Source organism: Bos javanicus, chromosome 9 (genome assembly GCF_032452875.1).
Source record: "Bos javanicus breed banteng chromosome 9, ARS-OSU_banteng_1.0, whole genome shotgun sequence".
Taxonomy (NCBI): Eukaryota; Metazoa; Chordata; class Mammalia; order Artiodactyla; family Bovidae; genus Bos; species Bos javanicus.
Window position 1 is genome coordinate 53,186,374 of NC_083876.1, and position 23,779 is coordinate 53,210,152.

A 23,779-nucleotide genomic window follows, 5' to 3' on the forward strand; every position below is an offset into this window, starting at 1 on the left:
TTAACAGCCCAAGCCTTGGAGCCCTATGGTCTAAAATCGCCAGTGTATGTCCCTGAAAGGGCTGCAGAGGTGACATAGCTGAATGATTGTGGGAGGAACAAAGGGGGCATGCCCTACACAGTGGGCCAGTTACTCAGCTCCCCGTGACAGTGACCTGACCAGGAGTGTGAGGGCAGTATGCTTACCTCGGGCAGGCTCTTCATTTACTTTTTGGCTGAAGAGATGGATTTTACATTAGTTTCCAAGCTTATGCAGGCCAAACAAAACATGCTTGCTGGCCAGATGTAGCCCATGGGTCAGTGTGAGATTCTAAAAAATATGGTGCCTTGTATGGAGAAACAAGACCATGCTCTGTTTATCTAGGAAACTTCCTCCCTTGCAAAAAAGTGAAACCTATCAAGCTGGGCTTGCAGCAAAACTCTTTACTTGAAGATAAATAAATATTCAATTTTACTTGTGATATATCTGAAGATAGAGGAGGAGAAAAGGTATAAAATAATCTGTAATAATCCTATGTTACATAAACTGAGCCAGAAGTGAAATATGATCTAAGAGTACTGGGAATGGAGAACAGAAATACAGTTCTGCCATGTTATTTGGTGACCATACCTAAAAGAATAGCTATTGAAATGGAATATTACTCAGCCATAAAAGTGAACTTATTTGAGTCGGTTCTAATGAGGTGGATGAACCTAGAGCCTGTTATACAGAGTGAAGTAAGTCAGAAAGAAACAAATATCATACATTAATGCATGTATATGGAATCTAGAAAGATGGTACTGATGAAATTATTTTCAGGGCAGCAACGAAGGCACAGACACAGAGAACAGACATATGGATTCAGGAGCCGGGGAAGGAGGGAGACAAGGGACCTATGGAGAGAGTGACATGGAAATATACATTACCATATACAAAATAGATGGCCAATGGGAATTTGCTGCATGACTCAGGGAACTCAGATCAGGGCTCTAAAACAACCTAGAGGGATGGGATGGGGGTGGAGGTGGGAGGGAGCTTCAGGAGGGAGGGGACATAGGTATTCCTATGTCTGATTCATGTTGATGTTTAGCAGAAACCAACACAATACTGTAAAGCAATTATCCTTCAATTGAAAATAAATTTTTAAAAAGGAGAGAAAAAAAGAAGAGCTATTGGGTCTCTCAGGGATGAGAGTGTCAGTTCTCTTATGACAGGATTAGCATTTTAGAAGTAACTCTGGGGAAAATACAATGTGCTTTTTACCTTGAAAACTCATTTAGCACAGATAGATTTACCATTTATGTTATTTTCAAATCATATCACACATATTTTGTTCAACAGAATGCTATCTTGTTTTATCTATTCATAATTAGATAATTCTGTAAGTGAACAGAATGAAAAGAGAATAATACATTTGTTAGAATCATCTTAAATTGAGGTTTAATTAATTCCTCACCTACGCTATCATAATTATTATAACTTCTGATTTTTGCAAGGTACTTGCATTTAATTAAAATTTTTTCTATTTTAAGGCTCCTTTACGCTTGTTTAGAATTGAGCAGCATTTTGATTTATAAGTATCCCTTTCTCCCACTCAGTTTCTTAAAGTTCTACCTCAACTCAGGCCTGGAGAAGGATGTGGCAACCCACTCCAATACTCCTGCCTGGGAGATTCCATGGATGGGGGAGCCTGGTAGGCTACAGTCCATGGGGTCGCAAAGAGTCTGAGTAACTTCCCTTTCTTTCTTTCTGTAGTTCCTTCTGGAGAAGGAAATGGCAACCCATTTCAGTGTTCTTGCCAGGAGAATCCCATGGATGGAAGGGCCTGGTGGGCTACAGTCTATGGGGTTGCAAAGAGTCGGACACAACTAAGCAACTAACACACACACACACACACACACACAACTCAGGCCTCCTTGTGAAGGTCTTCTGTGTTCATCTTACTCTCCTTCTTTCTTGAACTATTGCTTTACTTTGAGTCAGTACCATGAAGTTTAGTATTAATGACCCTCTACAGAGCCTAGCTGCCTTAATTATACTCTATACTTACCTTGAGGGTTCTGTGTAATATTCATATTTATATATAAGTACTCATGTTTGTTTCAAAAGGAGACATAAGGGAAAGATCATCCTTTTAAAAATGACATTTCCTAAATTAACTGTATAGCGTTTTCAGAACCGTACTTTTTCATGCTAGGGCTATATTAAACTTACCAGTAATAGGCTTGGTGCAGGCGGCACACTTTTTGGCATAAAGATGGTTGTAGCAGTCCAGACAGAATGGATAGTCATCTCTGGACATAAACTCTTCCTCACAGAGCTCTTTCCTACAGCCGCTGCACAGAAAACACTCCTTATGCCATGGCTGGTCACGAAACGTTATCCCACCTGAAGTTATGACCTGAGAAGTGATCACAAAAAAGGCGATGGCCATGGAATGTCTTTTGTGATTCTCTGCTTTGTCCACAAGTGGTTCTTCAAGCTACCCTATCACCTTGCGTCAGGATGTCTTTTTCCTGTGATTTTTTTGAACCAAAGTAAAACAAAAGGCTATCTCGATCAAATAGAACTGATGAGAATTATCCTAATTTTTCTCCTACAGTGGTATAGGAAAGAAGCAGGGTCATGATGAGCTCAGGAAGATGAAAAGATATAAGCCCTTGATTTCTTTGCTCATCTTTCTCTTTCTTGTTGATCTTCAAAGATCTGCCATTAGACTTAAGATACTTTCTATGCTATGTTCTTATGTTCACATATAACTTCTAAGAATCCTAAAAAAAAGCTATTTTTTCCTGAATGCTTTATTCAGCAGGAGCAACCCTGAAAGGATTTGCTCAGCACCATTCCCGGGTGGTGCTAGTGGTAAAGAACCCATGTGCCAGTGTAGGAGCTCCAGGAGATTCAGGTTCAGTCCCTGGGTTGGAAAGATCCCCCGGAGGAAGAAATGGTAACCCACTCCAGTATTCTTGCCTGGAGAATTCGCATGGACAGAGGAGCCTAGTGGGCTACAGTGCATGGGGTTGAAAGAGCTGGACGTGACTGAAGGAACTTGGCATGGCACGCATCATCTGCTGATAATGACTAATATTTCTAAGGTGTTTTTTCAGTCTTTAGTCCTGTGCTTAACCTGTTCTTAACATTCTCAATATCCTGACACAGTATCTTCCCTCTTTAGAGATGAACCACTCCAGAGAGTTAGAGCAGTTACATCTCTTGCTAGGGACACAGAGAGTGAGAATTCAAACCTGCAGCCTGATTCCACAATCTGTGTGCCTAACCACGAACATAGTACTGAGACGAGATTGCTTTGCACTGATAAGCCACTGAGAAATCTTTGTTGAATGAATGAAGAAACACCAAAGGAAGAATGTTTGAAAGCGATTCTAGTATGTCCTAGCACAAACGGGATGACTGTGGGCAACTGCGTGTTTTCAGTGCTAGGATTCAGTCATAAGTGCTGTACATTGAACCGTAATGTGTGATGTGTTAGGGTTTTGCAGAGATGCTTGTTACTCCTCCATAAAATATTTTCTAACCCAGTTTAATCCATGGATTCTACCTTTTAAAAGACTGAGATATCTCTATTTAAAAATCAGATGGAAAAATATTAGACAACTTTACTTGTGTAGCAATTTTTAAGTCCTAGCATCTTTCAAATCCATGGCTACTGAGCTCTTGGGGGTGGCTGGGGAACCTGGCAAGCATTCATAGAAATGTCTTCTAATGACTGAAGCAAGGTGATATCTGAGATGGCGCCTGTAGTCTTTGTATGCAAATTAACTAGATATAGAAAAAGTCTATTCTAAGCCGTTCTATTGTGACAAATTAAACTGTCTATGCTGTAGGCTTTTGAAAAGATTATCCTAAAGATATTTAAAATTTTTCCAATGAATACCTTAATAATTAAATTTGATATAAAGTTATTTTTTTGTAAATGAGAAAAAAATATATACTGTTCTAAATAAGTAAATGGGAAACATAATGGTGGGTGTGAACTAAAGCAATTTAAAATACCCCCTACTGACTTCAAATGCCTTACAACAGGCACAGCAGAATTCAGGATTCTTTTGATTTGTTTGGTCAAATGATTAGCAGGCAAGGCTTAAAAGATTCAAAACTTGAAAACTGTATTCACAGCAAAATGAAACTTGATGTATACACTAAAGATTGTTTCATTACGGAGATGAAACTCTGGAACATTAAAAATAGCTTGTTTGTGATTATATTCCTTTTGAAGAGGCAGACAGGCTAAGATGAAGTCTAATATCCAAGCCTGGTTTTTGATACTGATTGATCCCAGGATTTAGAACATGTTTCTTCTCTGGCAAAGTGGAGTCGACAATGATTTTGCACTCAGTGGATGACAGCTGATCAATTTTAGAACATGTGAAACTTGTGGAGTTTGAATTCAAAGGACTGTTTGAGGTTACTTCCTTTCTGGTAGAAAATACATTTTAGTTTCAGAAAATAAAATCTATGAAAAAATTCTGTGGGCTGGTTGTCAAGTAGTTTTTGCTTATTTTCTTTTGTTTTATATTTGGTCTTTGGCTTGGGTTGAAACAAATTGTTTTTCTTCAGCTTGGATCATCTTGATTAGAAACATTTATATCCAGTTTTCCTTAAAGGACTTGTGGTTTTAAAAAATTAAATAGAAAATAATCTGGCATGTTGTGATCTGTCTACTACCCAATACAAACATTTCATAAATTTCTGGGGACTTAAAATCATGTCCTAAATATAGGGCAGGCTCCTCTAACCTGGGAAACATCAGGGCTTTGGCCCCAGACAGTGCTCAGCTATGATATACTAGAGAAGATATTTGAATCTTGAATAGCATTGAAGGAAACTTTACATCGTGTGCCCAACAAATGATTTTAAAATGACTCCCACAAGTCTCATTTTAGTGTGAGTCCTTAAGAAACACAGCCTAAAAATGGCCAATTTAGTTGTCCCTCAAAACAGTCAGGTCAATCTGTCCGTTTTATTTCCATCATCTCTTTCTAAATGCATTTCATTGACTTTTGCAGAGCTTCATCTTCATCTGTCTCAGGGTCATAGAGTCTAACTGTTTCTTGTAAAGTCATTTTCTAAGTCAGTATTTCTGATAGAGTAATGGAAGTCTCCATGGTTGAGATGGTTTTATGTCATGTTACTTTCAGTTGTAATTTTCAGCCATCACAATCCTAAAGGAAATCAGTCCTGAATATTCATTGGAAGGACTGATGCTGAAGCTGAAACTCTGATACTTGGGCCACCTGATATGAACTGGCTCATTGGAAAAGACCCTGAAAGATTGAGGGCAGGAGAAGGGGAAGACAGAGGATGAGATGGTTGGATGGCATCACCGATTCAATGGACATGAGTTTGAGCAAGCTCCAGGAGTTGGTGATGGACAGGGAAGCCTGGTGTGCTGCCTTTCATGGAGTCGCAAAGGGTCGGACAGCAACTGAACTGAACTATCGTGTAATTTAATAATTGTAACTTAGGAGTTTATCGATGCCTCCTCACATGCAGTATCAGTATTTTAAATATATGTAGAAATTCACTGTGTGTGTTAATTTGTAGATAATGACATGCTAGCTGTCTGGATGCAAATATGCAAATAGTCTTAAGAGATCTGCTAGAGTAGCCTGTCAGAGAAGGCAATGGCACCCCACTCCAGTACTCTTGCCTGGCAAATCCCATGGATGGAGGAGCCTGGTAGGCTCCACGGGGTCGCTAAGAGTCGGACACGACTGAGCGACTTCACTTTCACTTTTCACTTTCATGCATTGCAGAAGGAAATGGCAACCCATTGTTCCAGTGTTCCATTCTCCAGTGTTCTTGCCTGGAGAATCCCAGGGATGGTGGAGCTTGGTGGGCTGCCATCTATGGGGTTGTGAGAGTTGGATATGACTGGAGTGACTTAGCAGCAGCAGCAGCAGAGTAGCCTGTAGATCAAAAGTGTTTAGAAACCACTGTACTGAATTAGTACATGTTACCATGATTCAGGCTTTCTGATCACAACTTACAGGGGTATTTGAAACTTATGATACCTCACAGGTCAAGGATTTCTTTGAGAACATCAATATATATTAATGGATTACAGATATGTTATCAAGGTGATAGAGATGAGTGACTTTTTCATATAAAAGCTTAGAGGATAAAAAAAGAATTGTACCAAGTTTACTTGAAAAATGTGACTTTTATTCCTATTGGAAAAGTTTGAATGGGTATCCAAGTTAAAAGGCCCTACATGAAGCTTTGCAACTGGAGGCGAAGGAAACCACTTGCAGTGCTTAGCCTTCTTTCTGTCTAATGAATGAGTTTCCCTAATGATCTTGTCACTCTTGAGTATCATTCTCTTATCTGTCTACTGCTAGAAATATGAAAGCTTCAAGCCAAGAAGACATTTACATTGCTTGGATATAAAGTGAGGAGTGAGATATCCTGTTTAAATTGGTTCCCTTAGTCACTCTGTGAGACAAATCCATCTCCCTCTGAAATTATATGGATCAAAAATTTTCTAAGAAATATTTGTATTCAAAGAGAGATGTGGGTCCTTCACCAGAATACATGAAATCTTGCATGAACATCAGTGAATGGAACTGGAATATCAAATCACTTGAGCTTTTGAAACATTAAATTCATGTTCTGGGTGGCATTTTATGGTGATAAAAATAGATGGGCTTCCTCACTGTGACAGGTAGTGCTTTTGAACTTGATGGAATTCAGTACCAACGTGAGTGTGCAAAGATGGCTATAATATGATAGTATCAGCAAATATATAATGTTGCTAAAAAGCAATGGTTTGGAAGATTTCATAAGCTTCATGCTTTATAGATATTTACCTTCTTACAAAAGCTGCAGTAGTGAGCAAACTCCTTCTCAAAACATGGCACACAGTAATTGCCACTCTCTTTGGAAATCAAAGGTTTAGTTCCTATTGGCTGTCGGCAGTGCTCACACACAAAGCAGGTTTCATGCCAGTAGTTACCCTTAAATTCCATTTTGCGGGAACCTGGACCCCAAAAGTAAGAGTCTATTAGTACAAATCAAGTTTCATTGTTTTCTTTTAAGCAGTAATACATCACATCACTTAAACTATATGTTAAGGTGATAAACTAATCAGCCACTTAGAAAAAAAATAGTGTTTGGTTTCCAAAACATTTATCTGAAAAAAGAGGTCAATAGAGTTCAGCCACAATGATGGTGAATCACTCTTTCACTGGAAATTCTTGTGCTGTTTCATAATTTTATGATGTGAAAGGACTATAAAAGTAGACTCTGAAAGGCTGCACATGGTTTAGATAAATTGGGCCATAATAAGAATTACAAGGATATTAGGAATGCCCAGGGCACAGACTCCTGAGATTGATGTTGTGCAGTTACAGTCTCCTAGAAAAACTTTGAATCTATAATAAGAAAATGAGAGAGAATTGTTCTTATGCTGCTGTCCATAGGTATTGAGAAGAGGATCAGTGAAGAGGATTATTACTTGCCTAAAGGTGTAACAGGTTACATGGATCCTTGCTTTCCCTGAGAGAAAAGAAAGATGACTGACCCTCAGACCAGTGTTTGTTGAGATACAAAATGATGCTTGATTCCATTCTCCTATGATGGGCTGTGCTTTTTGATGCTATTGGTTCTGCCTAGGACAGGGTGTTTAATGCAGTTTTAGCATTATTTATTGGTGTAGATTTTATTCCCTGGTTCAGTTTCTGGTTCAAAATGTTCCTATGAATTATGTTTATGACAGTATATAAAAGACAGTACACTTGGCCCATTGGAAACAAAGTATAATCTTTTCATTTCTAAAGTACACTAAATGAGATAAAGAGATAGTAAGAAATATGTCTATCTGAAAAGCAGGATTTTGTGTAATAGTCCCCTTTATCTGTGAAGGATACATCCCAAGATCCCCAGTGGATGTGTGACACTGCAGAAAACACCAAACCTTGTGTGTGTGTGTGTGTGTGTGTGTGTGTGTGTATACCATGTTTTTTCCCCTGTACATACAGACCTATGTTTAAGTTTATAAATTGGGTATTGCAAGAGATCAATAACAATAAAACAGAACAATTATAACAATATACTGGAATAAACATTATGTGAATGTGGTCTCTCTTTCTGAAAATATCTTGCTGTACGAATTGAATGCCTTTTCCATCTTATCTAAGTACTTACCATGCACTGTGGCCGTAACTTGCAGTTTGAGGCATGACAGCAAAACTAGCATAAATTTCTTTTTCCTTCTTCATGATTTCATGGATGGGGAATTTGTTCTTACATTAGATCTTAGTAACCTCAGCATGTGATTTATTTCCTTATTAAATTAAGAACTGTCTTTTCTTAAAGGAAGAACTTTATGGCTTTTTTCCGGCATACCTGATTGCCAGCATCACTACTATTGCACTTTGTGGCCATTATTAACTAAAATAAAGGTTCCTTGAACACAAGCACTGTGATACAGCAACAGTCTGATCTGGTAACTGAGGTGGTCATTAAGTGACTGCTGGGCAGGATGCTCTGGACAAAGAGATGATTCATGTCATGGAACAGGTGCAAGGAGGTTTCATCACACTACTCAGAACAGTACACAATGGAAAACTTAAGGAACTCTTATTGCTGGTATTTTCCAGTTAATATTTTCAGGCTGAACATTTTTGACCTTGGGTAACTACAACCACGAAAAGTGAAACCATGGAAGGAGAATGGGGGTACTAAAGCACTACACTCTTCCTGTGCTTGGGTTTAATTTAAAGCATTGTAGCTTCAGTTATAGACCAAAAGGCCTTGAGATCTTACCAGGCATGATGGTCTTCTTGCAGTGAAAGCACTTGGAAGAGCACTCATTAGAATAGCACTCCGAGCACAGCAGGCGCTCATCCTTGGCAGCAAAAGGCTTTTCTACCAAAGAGTGATTGCATTTGGTGCAATTAAAGCATCCTTCATGCCAGTGACGGCCTTTGTAACAAAGATCCTTCGAGACAGAGAGTAAAAGTTAATTAAATGTGTTTATGATCAAACAGGCCATTTTGTAAGACAATACTAAACACTCTGGGGCTCTGGTGCTAGTAGGTTTTGCTGTTAGCTTGAGGGCATGATGTTATTGATACTATTACCTGGAGAGAGGAGACTCTGCCACAATTAGGAGCTAGAGCCTGCTTCCTTGGTTGGTCACAAAAGATAGATGGAAAATAAGGGGACTCTCCTATTTCTTCCAATTTCCTGAGATGATTTTTATTTTTAGATGATAACATCCTATTACTGTTTAAGATTTAAGTAAACAAAATCTCAACACTACTTACCTAAAGCAAAGATTAAAAAAAAGAGAAAATAGACAACAATATGCGTTCTGGTAGGAATGGGCTATATGCATGAGAGGTGTCAGGGCACAATGTCTTTAATGAATATGAAACTGATTCAAAGTTAGGAAATAAAGGTTTGTGAATCTTTATACTTCCAGTTGTTTATGCAGTTAGTCATTTATACTCTTGTCATTCTAGAAAAAACACTTTAGCTGTGTAACTTTGGTCAAATAACTTCTTTAATCTTTAGCGTCCTAAACTGTCTTCCAAGATCACTGTAAGGATTAAAGCATGTGTTCTGTTTCACAGTGCTGAGCATAGTGCCTTGAACATCAACTTGATTGATGATAGCTTTGAAAATCCTTATATCTAGTAGCAGAGCCTTAGATTATTAAAGAAAAATAGGAATCACAACACATTTTTCTGCTGATCATATGCAATAATTCTGTGAATTAAACCTACCTTGGAACCTGATTCAATTGGTTCTTTGCACTCCTCACAATAGTTAGAAAAGATACGATCATAACAAGAAACACAGTATGGATTGTCATCCTTTAGTACATATTTCTTCCCAAGAAGTGATGCCATGCAGTATTGGCAATAAAATTGAGGAGTTGTCATTTTGCCTTAATCCTATGAATAGAAAAATAATTCACATACATAAAGGCAAAATTTTTGACAAATTATAAAGCCCCAATACAGCATGAGTCAAGCACTTGAATGGATTTATATCTTCTTATATGAACACCCACCAGTTTAGGAAATATGCTGTAGTCATGGTGACACTTGGAGGGATTTAGGAAAGGCTACTCTCCCATCTTGGCAGTTCCTGTGTATTTTGCTAGCAAAACGCATCAAGCCAGCAGCCGGAGTGTGAAAAAACATCTTGTATTCATCATTCACTAATGTGGAATTCAATGAGAAAGTGATATTTGTTGAAATAGGGTGGTTTCACCTCAAGGATATAAATATGAACTGTTGATAGAGCTTTCACTAACTGTCATCACTTACTAGCTTGTTGTAGAGATCTGGAGGTGGAGTTCCATGGAAATAAGTCTTTTTTTTTTCTAACTGAAATAGAAATTACTAATCAAGTACATTGTCATTTTCTATGCCATCCTTTTATTTCCCAAATCTTTGGGCTTCCTATGTGGTGCTAGTGGTAAAGAACCTGCCTGCCAGTGCAGGAGACTTAAGAGATGCAGGTTTGATTTCTGCACATTAGTTAGTTCTAAGGTCCCTTGAGACATCCTTCTTACTTGTGGCTTCACCCTCCCCAACTACACTGTTGTACCTGCCATTGAGCAATATGTAGACATGCAGTCAAAACCATCAGTGGTAGAAAAGAGCTATAGGCTTCTTAAAGTTTTAGGGCTGAACTAACATGTACACAGAAGGAAAAATAGCAGCAGCATTTTATAAAATGAAAAATATAAAGCCAAGGTTAAGAGAAGAATTATAGTTATTTTGTAAATTTAGGAAAACCATTTAACAAAATCCATGGATTTCAAAAGGTTTTTATTCAGTTGTTCAGTCATGTCTGACTTTTTGCAACCCTATAAACTGCAGCACGCCAGACTTCCCTGTCCTTCACCATCTCCCAGAGTTGCTCAAATTCATGTCCATTGAGTCAGTGATGCCATCCGACCATTTCATCCTCTGTCATCTCCTCCTCCTCCTGCATTCAATCTTCCCAGCATCAGGGTCTTTTCCAGTGAGTTAGATCTTCACATCAGGTGGCCAAAGAATTGGAGCTTCAGTTTCAACATCAGTCCTTCCAATGAATATTCAGGGTTGATTTCCTTTAGGATTGACTAGTTTGATCACCTTGCTGTCCAAGGGACTTTCAAGAGTCTTCTCCAGCACCACAGTTCAAAGGCATCAATTCTTCATCACTCAGCCTTTTTTTTTTTTTATTGTCCAGCTCTCACATCCATACATGACTACTGGAGAAACCATAGCTTTGACTATACAGACCTTTGTCGGCAAATTATTATGTCTCTGCTTTTTAATACACTGTCTAGGTTTGTCATTGCTTTTTTCCAAAGAGCAAGCATCTTTTGATTTCGTGGCTGCAGTCACTGTCCACAGTGATATTGGAGTCCAAGAAAATAAAGTCTGACACTGTTTCCATTGTTTCCCCATCTATTTGCCATGAAGTGATGGGACTGGATGCCATGATCTTAGTTTTCTGAATGTTGAGTTTTAAGCCAGTTTTTTCACTCTTCTCTTTTACCTTCATCAAGAGCTCTTTTAACTCTTCTTTGTTTTCTGCCTTAAGGTGGTGTCATCTGTGTATCTGAGGTTATTGATATTTCTCCCAGCAATCTTGATTCTAGCTTAGTGATTCATCCGGCCCAGTGTTTCTCATGATGTCCTCTGCATATAAGTTAAATTATCAGGGTGACAATATACAGCCTTGACATGAAAAGTGAAAGTGTTCCACTCTGTTGTTCCATGTCTGATTCTAACTGTTGCTGCTTGACCTGCTTATAGGTTTCTCAGGAGACAGGTAAGGTGCTCTGTTATTCCTATCTCTTAAGAATTTTCCGCAGTTTGTTGTGATCCACACAAAGGCTTTAGCATAGCCAATGAAGCAGAAGTAGATGTTTCTCTGGAATTTTCTTGCTTTTTCTATGATCCAACAGATGTTGGCAATGAATTAGGATTAAACACGAGTTTTTTGTTGTCACCAAAAGCAGTACCACTGATTTTCTTGGAAAATAAATATATTATGAACTATAGATACTTTCTAATTCTCCATCTCAGAAATTTGTTTTTTTTTTTTCAATTTTAGCAAAATGAGAAAATCCACTATTGTGATGCTTTTTTACAGAATTTTTAGTGCTAGTTTTTATTTACTATATTTACATTGCATTCCCACATAGTTTGCCTTCTTTTATTTTAATGGTAACATTTTCAGCTGAGTGTCTTGCTAAATGTACACTGTCATTAAGTCTGTATATAGATTTTCAGTAACAGAGAAAAGACAGGATTTGGAACATGTGTGTCTTTTCTAAGGAAGGACGAAAATTCAGACTAGAAGTTCCCAATGGAACATGCCAAAATTATCTGCGAAGAATATTGAATCCCCTATTTGCTTAATTCCATAGAAATGTCTCTTTTACACAAATACAACACACACTAAAAGGATTGCTGAGGGCTTGGAAACAGGAGGAAATAAATGTGAGTCCCTTGAAAGATTTTAAAACTCAAATTTTGTTCATGTTTACAGTGATCAAGTGTTGTATCTCTTAGTAGTGAAATAAAATATATACTTTTAACTTTCATCACTTCGTATGGAAAATGCCATTTTCATTAGTCATGTATTTATTTAGTCTTAGATGTGTATAATGGAGAAGGCACTGGCACCCCACTCCAGTACTCTTGCCTGGAAAGTCCCATGCACAGAGGAGCCTGGTGGGCTGCCGTCTATGGGGTCATACAGAGTCCGACACGACTGACGTGACTTAGCAGCAACAGCAGCAGATGTGTATGATAGCACCATGAAGCATAGCCTCTCAGAACTTAGAAACTCCCAGGCTACTTCCATTTTGTGAGGCTTTTAGTATATTATAAAATGAATAAACAACCAAAGGGATCACAAAATTGGCAGATTTTCAAGTTTTTATTTTAAACCACACTTTAAATACAATCATACTTGTACCTCATTTGGTGATCAGTTGTCTAAATATAAAATCTAAATCTCTAAATATTTTATAAATATTAATATAGAAGTATATATCAATGAATATAAATACTTATCTAAATGTAAATATGGGAAGATACGGTTCTGCCCCATCTCCATTATAATTACATAATAAGTCTTGCTCCATAAAAATTCTTAACAAAATGGACCATATTTTCCTCAGTTTCTTTTAAAAGAGAAAGTACATCTTATTCCACCTGTTTTTTAAAAGCAGTGTCAAGAAGTTGGGGAGGGTGAAAGAGTCAGTCCAATATCTCAAAACTGTATAATTTTGTATTTTATAGAATGATACAGTGCGAGTAGGCATTTGGTCCAGGTCAATGTGTATTGAAATATCTACTCAGTAATAGCTGAACTCTCTGCCCTCAAGAAGTCTGGATCCTCTTAGCTCTTACCTTGGTAATAGTGAATATAATTTGAGATAGAACAAACTGAATGTTCACTCTCTCATTTTTGGTTGGGAAAAGTACACTAAGAAATCCAGTCCTCATTTTTATGAAGTCTGTCATTTAATTATGGGTATAGGAATACATCCACATAGAGTTTTCTTAAACAGGAGTGTTACCATATAGAATATGATACACATTCCACTAGAACCATAGAATTCTTAGTGATTTTAGAAAGGAGTGAGGAGCTACAGCATAGAAGACCTTCCTAGAAAGATTTTAAAGAAGTTAATCTTTTGCAAATCTGTTAGGAAGGAAGGAAGAGAACAAGGATTTTGATTAGCAGGGAAGGAAGGAGAAAAGACAATGAGAGAAGGCATGGGATTACATACAAAGCTGGGAAATGGTAAGTCTTGCCAACAGATTTTCACCCAGGTATATTCAGGATAAAAGAAGACCTTCCAACTATTTAAAGCTATTTGAGCAACAGTTAGAACTGGACATGGAACAACAGACTGGTTCCAAATAGGAAAAGGAGTACATCAAGGCTGTATATTGTCACCCTGCTTATTTAACTTCTATGCAGAGTACATCATGAGAAATGCTGGGCTGGAAGAAGCACAAGCTGGAATCAAGATTGCCGGGAGAAATATCAATAACCTCAGATATGCAGATGACACCACCCTTATGGCAGAAAGTGAAGAGGAACTCAAAAGCATCTTGATGAAAGTGAAAGAGGAGAGTGAAAAAGTTGGCTTAAAGCTGCACATTCAGAAAACCAAGATCATGGCATCCGGTCCCATCACTTCATGGCAGATAGATGAGGAAACAGTGGAAACAGTGGCTGGCTTTATTTTTCTGGGCTCCAAAATCACTGCAGATGGTGACTGCAGCCATGAAATTGAAAGACGCTTACTCCTTGGAAGGAAAGCTATGACCAACCTAGATAGCATATTCAAAAGCAGAGACATTACTTTGCTAACAAAGGTCTGTCTAGTCAAGGCTATGGTTTTTCCAGTGGTCATGTATGGATGTGAGAGTTGGACTTTGAAGAAAGCTGAGCACCAAAGAATTGATGCTTTTGAACTGTGGTGTTGGAGAAGACTCTTGAGAGTCCCTTGGACTACAAGGAGATCCAACCAGTCCATTCTAAAGGAGATCAGTCCTGGGTGTTCAGTGGAAGGACTGATATTGAAGCTGAAATGCCAACACTTTGGCCACCTGATGCGAAGAGCTGACTCATTGGAAAAGACCCTGATGCTGGGAATGACTGAGGACAAGAGAAGGGGACGACAGAGGATGAGATGGTTGGATGGCATCATCAATTCGATGGACATGTGTTTAGGTGGACTCCGGGAGTTGGTGATGGACAGGGAGGCCTGGAATGCTGCGGTTCATGGGGTCACAAAGAGTTGGACGTGTCTGAGTGACTAAACTGAACTGAACCTTTAATACAAACAGTTCTAAATAGGGTTGGGGGTAGGCAAAAATATAAGAGTATGAATTTTTCCAACTGGGTCACAGTTTTACTACCTTATTCTCTCCTAAACATAATTCTGTACTTTTTTTTTTTTTTTTGCCTGTTTTCCTCCTCTTTAATCCTTTCATTATTATTTCTGAATAATCAGGGAATAATCTGTACCCACAGTTCAGTTCAGTCGCTCAGTCGTGTCCGATTCTTTGTGACCCCATGAACCGCAGCACGCCAGGCCTCCCTGTCCATCACCAACTCCCGGAGTCCATCCAAACTCAGAGTGCCATGTACACCTGCACTATGCATTATCCAGACCAGCCCAGTGGCAGAAATACCTGCCCAGCCATAAAGACCAGTTTTTCTTTTTCTGCTGCCAACAATGTAACTCCTTAAAAGACAACATTTCTTTCTCAATCCCATAAAGGGTCATGCTCACCCTCTTACATGGAAACATCTTCGATGAACTTTACATACAATGCTGATATATCATTTCCCTTAAAGACAACAACTGGTGCAGAACAAACTGGTCAGATAACCTGGGGAGATACTGGGGTGCACCGATTGTAAGTTCTTAGCTTAAATACTTACTTATGACCTTATTAATGTTACTATGTTGTATTCTGCTTATTTAACAAGATTTTTTCCTGCATTACCAAATGTGTGACTGAACCTCTGATAAAATTAATAATGATTCCGTTCAGTTCAGTCACTCAGTCGTGTCTGACTTTGTGACCCTGTGGACTGCAGCATGATAGGCTTCCCTGTCCATCACCAACTCCCAGAGCTTACTCAAACTCATGTCCATCGAGTTGGTGATGCCATCCAACCATCTCATCCTCTGTTGTCCCCTTCTCCTCCTGCCTTTAATCTTTCCCAGCATCAGGGTCTTTTCCAATGAGTCAGCTCTTCGCATCAGGTGACCAAAATATTGGAGTTTCAGCTTCAACATCAGTCCTTCCAATGAACACCCAAGACTGATTTCCTTTAGGATGGACTGGTTGGATCTCCTTGTAGTCCAAGGGACTCTCAAGAGTCTTCTCCAACACCACAGTTCAAAAGCATCAATTAAAAAGCTTGCTTTATAGTCCAACTCTCACATCCATACATGACCACTGGAAAAACCATAGCCTTGACTAGACGGACTTTTGTTAGCAAAGTAATGTCTCTGCTTTTTAATATGCTGTCTGGGTTGGTCATAACCCACAAGAACAGACCAAATGGCTTGTTTTCAATCATTTTCTAACAGGTAAAACTGTAGGAAAGGGGATAGGGACCATGTGATTCTTATCTCAGGAGCCCCCATCTGAGGGTTAATTTGGCAAAGATATTTAAAAATGTTTGCTTCCAAATATTTAAAATCCTTGAGCAGAGCTGATTTATGAGTCATAGGAAATCTTAATAGTAGATCCCAATTGGATAGCATTTAACTTTTCTAGGCATGACCTTAGAAATGTTAGTATCAATATCAATTAGACACTCATGTCAAGCTTTTCAATGGGATAAGATTAGATATATTCTTGTCAAACTTCTTTCAAAGTCATTCCTCAGTTACACAACACTTTAACTACAGAATTTTTATCACTGTATCCTGAGGTTTTAGGAGACTGATTTAGAGATACACTGATACATCTAAAAACCTATGAAGATAAATAGCTCAGAAGTTCAATGTCATGGATGGACTTGGCTTTCTTCTTCCAATTCTCTGCTTTAGATTTTAGATTTTTGCCTAAAAGGATGTGAGTCTAAGGTCATAGCTTTCATGAGTGAGAATGCTGTTGGATACATGTTATTTTTAAAACTAGGAATAATTTTGTGTCAAGTAATGTTATATGGTGAGTTAATGATTAGAAGGCAAATGCTGTGAGCAATATACACACTTATATTTTTATTATGCTGAACAGAATTAATAAATTCACAAGAAGTGTACTTCAGAGAACATCAAGCAGGAGAAAGGCAGAGACTTGAGGCCATGCAGGTCATCTTTAACATGCTTGTGTTTTCAGGGCATCACACACCATTCACTCATTCATTATATAAATAGGTAAACCTTTTTTATTTGCAAAGTAATCACCTAGAAGTCAGTGAAGGACGTAAAAATAGACGACTCAAATTCTATCCTCAGAGAGCTTATAATCTAGTAGAAAGAGGAAGGACATTTTATAACTAAACAAAAATTTGGAACTGATAAGGAGAAATGAAAATTCATAATAATTTAGAGCAATGGTTCTAAACACGATGCATATTAGAATTTTTAAAATTTCCCCCAAAGTGCACCTGTATCCTAAACCAATGAAATCAGAATTTCTTGTGGGGTAGGGAAGGAGAACAAGTATCTTTAAGCTCCCAGGAAGTTCTAAAGTCCAGTGAGAATAAAAAAGCCCCAGTTAAGAAGAGGAAAGGGATTACTTTTAGCTTGGAAAAATTCAGAAACAACTTAGAGAAAATGGCATTTGAATGGATCGTGTGGTAGGTATTATGGATTTGTTCTCCCAACTTGGTTCTATCCTCCTCCTGGTTGGAGAGGTCAGGCAGCTTGAGATTTCTCCTGGAACCTCTTACAGCTAATATTCAGGATGAAAATTTAGCTGTTAACTCCAAACAGGTGTGTACACGGGCAGGCAGAAGCGAAGTGAAGGACGTGTTCTGGCTGCTGTTGCTGCTGGCGGGCTGAGTCATAGAGTGGTGTGTGGTTTCCACCACTCAGAATGCTTGGACTCAGGTTTTCCAGGGGCCAGGGGCTTGGTTTGGGGCTGTGAGAGACAGTCGTGGCAGTGGGACTGGTGGCAGCAGCAAGTTTCTGACCTCTGGATTACGGGGCAGACTGGGTACTGAAGTGGGCAGAGAGCAGCCTCTGCCACCCTTGGAGGGACTGTTCAGATACTAACAATGAGAGCTAATGTTTCTGTGCGTTTCTTGAGAGCCAAGTACTGTGTTAACCACTTTATGCAGATTCTCTATTAATCTTCACAACAGTCCTGTAGGATGGGTCCACTATTGTGGTTCCCATTTGGCAGGTGAAAAAAAACCAAAGCTTAGAGAGGCCAAGACCGCTTGAAAATGCTGAATCTAGGATTTAAACCTCCACCTGTCAGAAAGTGAAGCCCAGGATCTGAGCCTGCATAAACCTCTCCTTTCCTGAAGATGTGGGGAAGGGCATTGAGACTGACCAACATAATTAGGAGGAAAGGTGTTTAGACTCTATATGTGAGGTCTGAATGGAAAACAGCAAGTAAGTTATTTGAAGTGGTTGGTAGGCCATGAGAAGGTACAAATTGGAGGACAAGTTTGAAAAGGTAGCCTGGGTAAGATCATCAATGGCTTAAGCTTCAAACTAGAGATGAGCTTACTTTTTGTATAGAAAAGGTACAATCATTGATGATTGAGAATAGATGAGTGAAGTGTTTTGAACTGAGATCTGTGAAAATTAATCTAGGAATAGTGACAGGATTGGAAGGTAGATACACCACAGACAGGAAACTGATTAGGAGTCTATTTTTCAATATTCCATTTAATCTACAAATAATATTATTATCTCATGTTGATGTATGGCAAAGCCAATACAATATTGTAAAGTAATTAGCCTCCAATTAAAATAAATAAATTTATATTAAAAATATTATTATCTCCATGTAAAAGGAGTTGTTTTATATATTTTGGTGGGAATATGAGGGAGAATTTTTGTTGAGGAAATAATGGCCAATCTATTAAAGCTAACAAATTCATCACATTACAAATTTAAAAAACAAAGCAAAAACTATGAACCTCACCCAGACTGAAGACACACAACATAGGCTTCTCTGGATAAAGCTATTAAAAACTGAAGAAAAATAAGATCTTAAAAATAGGTCAAAAACATTACTTTTCAGAGTAACAATAAATTGAGAAGTTACCTACTTCTCAACAGAAAAAATGGAAGGTAGATGATGGAAAAATAAAATGGCTGGAAAAAAAATGGGAGCTTACCTAGAAGTCTATCTTTTGATAATAAAGGTGAAAAAAGACTTTTTTCAGACAATCAGAAACTGAATATATCAATAGCACATCCTTATTAAATACTTAACAGTATATTTCATGGAGAAGAATACTGAGCTCTGACTGAAGCTCAGAGATAGATGGTGAAAAACAACCAAAATTATAAATACGTAGATGAATCTGAATAAATATTAACATAGAACAACTTTAAAGAATTTGAAAATTTAGGCAAAATGGGAAACTTCTAAGATAAGTAAAACATTAAAAGTGAACAAGAAGAAATATAAAATTTCAACTGGTTGGTAACTATTAGAGAAACTGAATTTGAAATTAAAAGTCTACATACAAGGTAAAATACAAGTTCACATGGCTTCTCCAGTGGATTTAACTAAGCTTTTAGGAAGAAATAGCAATAATATTAGCACACTATACCAAATAATTAAAAACAAAAAACATGATTCATTTAATTTTGAACCCATTAAAATTTTGATGATGTTGTCTCAGTCACTAAGTCATCTGACTCTCTTGTGACCCCATGGACTCTGGCCCACCAGGTTCCTCTGTCCATGGGATTTCTCAGGCAAGAATACTAGAATGGGTTGCCATTTCCTTCTTTGAGGGATTTTCCCAACTTAGGGATTGAACTCCCATCTCCTGCATTGACAGGCAGTTTTTTTTTTTTTTTTTTTTTTAAACCACTGAGCTACCAGGGAAGCCCAAAACTTTGATACCAAAATCTAAAAACATTATGAGAAAAAATATTTAGGCCAATCATACTACTAATAATAAAATATGCAGTAATTACAAGAAAGTTAGCACAGATAGTAACTAACTGAATCCAGTGATATATGAAAAAGTTAATATGATAAATTGAGTTTATCCCAGGAATGGAGTTTTAGTTTAAAATTAAAAGAATCATTGTATTTTACCACATTTACCAAATAAAACAGAAAGCCATATTCTTAGCTTCCCATATTCTTAGCAGATGCAAAAAGACATTTGATAAAAAATTTTACTTCAATTCACGATTAAAAGCTTAGCAAACTAAGATTAGAGGAATTTTCTCAATGCAGTAAAAAATACAGCAAATATTATCCTTATTGGCAAATGTTGGTAGTTTTTACTGAGATCAGAAAAAGGAAAAGAATGTCCTTGATTATATTTCTGTTCAGTTTTATACTGAAAGTTATAGTTTATGCACTAAGATGAGAAAAAATATAAGAATTGAAAAGGAGCAAATACACTCTCATTTACTGGTAACTGATTTTTGTGCAAAAAATATCTAAGTAATTCTATATTATTAGAATTTACAAGGGAGTTATCAGTTGCTGGGTAAAATGTATAAAAATCAATTGTATTCCTACAGCAACACAGAGAAAATGAAAATTTTAAAAATATATAATTTATGATATAATTAAAAGACCTTCAATTACATTTTAATCTAATAAGAATGTGGGAAACCTCTACATAGACTACTTTGAAGGAACATAAAACTCAAAGAAGTATAAAGATATACTATGTTGATGGACTTCAAAATTTACTTTTGTGATGGTGTTATTCGTCTTTGAGCCCTTTCAAAATATATAGGAAAATGTTTTCATTAACTTGTAACAAGGAAAGAGTTCGTAAACAAGGTGGAAAGAGTAACAGCCAAATAGGGGAATTTTAATAAATTAGACTACATTAAAATTAAGAACCACTGTTTTTCAAAGGGCTTTCTTGGTGGCTCAGTGGTAAAGAATCCACATGCCAAATCAGGAGATGTGAGTTCAATTCCTGGTCTGGGAAGATGCTCTGGAGAAGGAAATGGCAACCCACTCCAGAATTCTTGCCAAGAAAACCCCATGGACAAAGGAACCTGGTGGGCTACGGTCCATGGGGTCCCAAAGAGTCAGACACGACTTAGTGACTGAACAGCAACAAATTTTTCAAAAGACACAGAGAGAGTGAAAATGACAGCCAAAGTGTCAGAGAAAGTATTCAATGCAAGAATCAACTAAAGAATCATATCCAGAACACATAAAAATTCTACAAATCAATTAGAAAAAAACCTAGACAATCCAATAAAGGAGAGAAAAGCTCAAATAGACACTATACCAAAGAGGATATTCAAATAACTGATAAACATGAACTTGTGTTCAGTCTCATTAACAGTCACTGAAAGAGAGTTTAGCAAGTTCTTTGATACAAAACCAATATATAAATCTCACAGAATTTCTATACCCCAGGAATACAATGTTTAAAAGGTTTTAAAATAATAAAAATTATACTTGTATTAAATGTAGTACAATATATCTAAAAATTTTGATAGTAGGAGGGCTTGTCATGAAAGCCAAAACTTAAAGAAGTTAAGGCAAAGTACTAGAACTGGATAAACCAGAAGATCTGTGCAATGTAATAGAAAATCAGATCAAACATTTACACACATACAGTAATAGTTCAGTAAAAGAAAAAGTATTCAATAAATGGTACTGAAGTACCTGGTTATTCACATGTCAAAAAACTAAATTGGGTCCTACCTTACACCATATTGAAAACAGTTCTATCATCAACATAAAAGAAAAGCTTAAAATACAGTAGTAAATTTCTATGATCAGGTTAGGGAAAGTTTTTCAGAAAGATGCAAAAGCACAAGCTACAAACAAAAAGATTGATACTTTTAAAAATTTCTCACTGAAGGGTACTATTAATATTGAAAGGACAAGCCACAGAATAACAGATTATTGGATGATATTTGCCACATATATAACCGACAAAGAATTACAATGCAGGATATATAAAACATTCTCATGAATCAATAAGAATTAAAGGTAAACCAATAGAAAAATAGGCAAAATACATAAGCAAAAATTCTTTCTAAAATATTTTAAAGGAAGCTCAATCTACTCAGTGAAATTTGAACTGACCTGTTCAGCAAATGATGAGATAATTTATACTCACAAGGTCAGAAAAAACTATCGATTCTGAAAATACGAAATGTTAGTGAGAATAAGGAGCAACGAGAACTCACACACTGAATAAAACTGAAATATGGATGGACAAAACTACTTTGAAAAGCAATTTTTTTCATTGTATTGTAAAGGTGAACATGTGCCTTTCAAATGACTCAGTGATTTCTTGCCTAAGTGTGTGAATCATAAACCTTGCAGGGATCACCTGGGAGAATGCTCATGGCGCAGTTTATAGTAGCCCTAACAGCAGGAAACTCTGAAAATCTATCAAAGGAAAAGTGGATAAATAAGTATTAATAGATGTATGGTCATATAGCACTTGCTATACAGCAGTAAACACAGATGAATTACAGGTGCCCTCCTTAATACAGATGAACTTCACAATATTGAGTGAAACAAGTTATAAAATAGTACATACACCAGGATTGCATTTTTATAAAGTTAAAAAGCAGCCCAAGTTGATTATTTGGAATTATAATAAATATATATTATGTTATTAAACATAATAAATATTATTAAGGCTGTTAAAGCAGAGATGATAAACACAAAAATCAGGATTCAGTTTAAGATTAACTTCTGGAGTTAGATTGGAATTGGGAAGTGTCAGAGGGTTTCAAATATATAGAAAATACTTGATTTCTTTAAGCAAAATTATTTCTTATACTTTGCATATAACAGAAATATTCTTTTATATATATCTGTTTCATTTTTAATAGTTAAAAAATGAGTGGGTGGTAAATGTGCAGAAGTATTATAATATATTAAACCATTCTTTTTGTCGACAGAGAAGTAATCCAGATGCATGTAGCAATATCTTGAGGATATTTTTGCATGCTAATGGTGCTTATAGAATTTATTGTCCAAACAGGGAAGATATGAGGATAGTTGAGGGCTGATTCAAAGGGCAGTTGCTCAGGGTGATCATTTTATTTAATTTATGTATTTTTCAAGAAGAAAAACGAAACCGTATTTAAGCCAACCTGAGAATGATAACCTAGGAGATAAACTGTCAGAAACTCTGAGGAATGTCCCACTTGTTACAAGTCTAATACGCAGTTATATACATTTTCAAGACAGAGGATTATACATCCAAATGCTGTACTGATATTTTACATAAAGTTTGCTAGGAATACATAGACCAAATAAGCATGTACAAAGTGGTCATCAAATCACCATGGCCCCCTACTGAGTTGGGAGGGACCATTTAGATGCAAAAGGGAGGAGACGGAGACAAAGTTTTCTCTCTCTCAGTACTCATTTACCATGAATATGCAAAGCCGAACCGTGGTTCCAGTGTGCACGAGATTCATCTTATTACTTGGCAATAAGACATGAGCTTTGTCTTATTGCTTTCCTGTTAGAGATTACAAACTTCAAAAGAGAGGGCTTTTATTTTTTATGGTGAAGTTGAAATGTGTTAGTTTTAGTCTCTCAATCGTGTGTAACTCTTGGTGACCCCATGGACTGTAGCCTGCCAGACTCCTCTGTCCACGTGATTCTGCAGGCAATGACACTGGAGTGGGTTGCCATTCTCTTCTCCAGGGGATCTTCCCAACCCAGGGATCAAACCCTGGTCTCCTGCATTGCAGGCGGATTCTTTACCATCTGAGCCACCAAGGGGGGCTGGTAGTGCACATATAGCAATGCCACTTTCTCAGTTCGTCACACCCTCTCCTTCCCCACTGTGTTATCTATGCCTATGTCTCTTCTCTACCCTTGCCCTGAAAATAGGTTCATCAGCACCATTTCTCTAGATTCCATATATATACCTTAATATATGATATTTGTTTTTTCTCTTTCTTACTATAGTCTGTATGACAGATTCTAGATTCATCCACAAAGTGCACTGTTTTTTAATTCAAAGTTTGCTGGACTTTCTGGCTTAATCTTCATCTGGTTATTCATAGTAGCCTTACTCAGCCTGTGCTAATACATCTCTGCTCATCTGGGAGTGCTGCATGACTGCTTCAATTGCCCATTCCAGTCTTTCACTGATTCTGTAAAGTAGATCTGTTTCT

At 37.3% G+C, this 23,779-nt stretch overlaps 1 protein-coding gene across 3 annotated transcripts in view; it reads right to left on the reverse strand.

Moving 5' to 3' along the window:
- Positions 1 to 23,779, reverse strand: part of FHL5 (four and a half LIM domains 5) — a 57,530-nt gene that overhangs the window by 8,349 nt on the left and 25,402 nt on the right. For 2 of the 3 annotated variants that reach the window (XM_061427785.1, XM_061427783.1), the window contains 4 exons: positions 9,732 to 9,902; positions 8,767 to 8,941; positions 6,810 to 6,979; positions 2,194 to 2,380 (listed from right to left, as the gene is read on the reverse strand). In XM_061427785.1, coding sequence (XP_061283769.1) covers positions 2,194 to 2,380; positions 6,810 to 6,979; positions 8,767 to 8,941; positions 9,732 to 9,890 — 691 coding nt within the window. In that variant the 5' untranslated portion in view covers positions 9,891 to 9,902. The remainder of the gene's footprint in view (positions 1 to 2,193; positions 2,381 to 6,809; positions 6,980 to 8,766; positions 8,942 to 9,731; positions 9,903 to 23,779) is intronic. The other variant, XM_061427786.1, reaches the window with a different exon arrangement.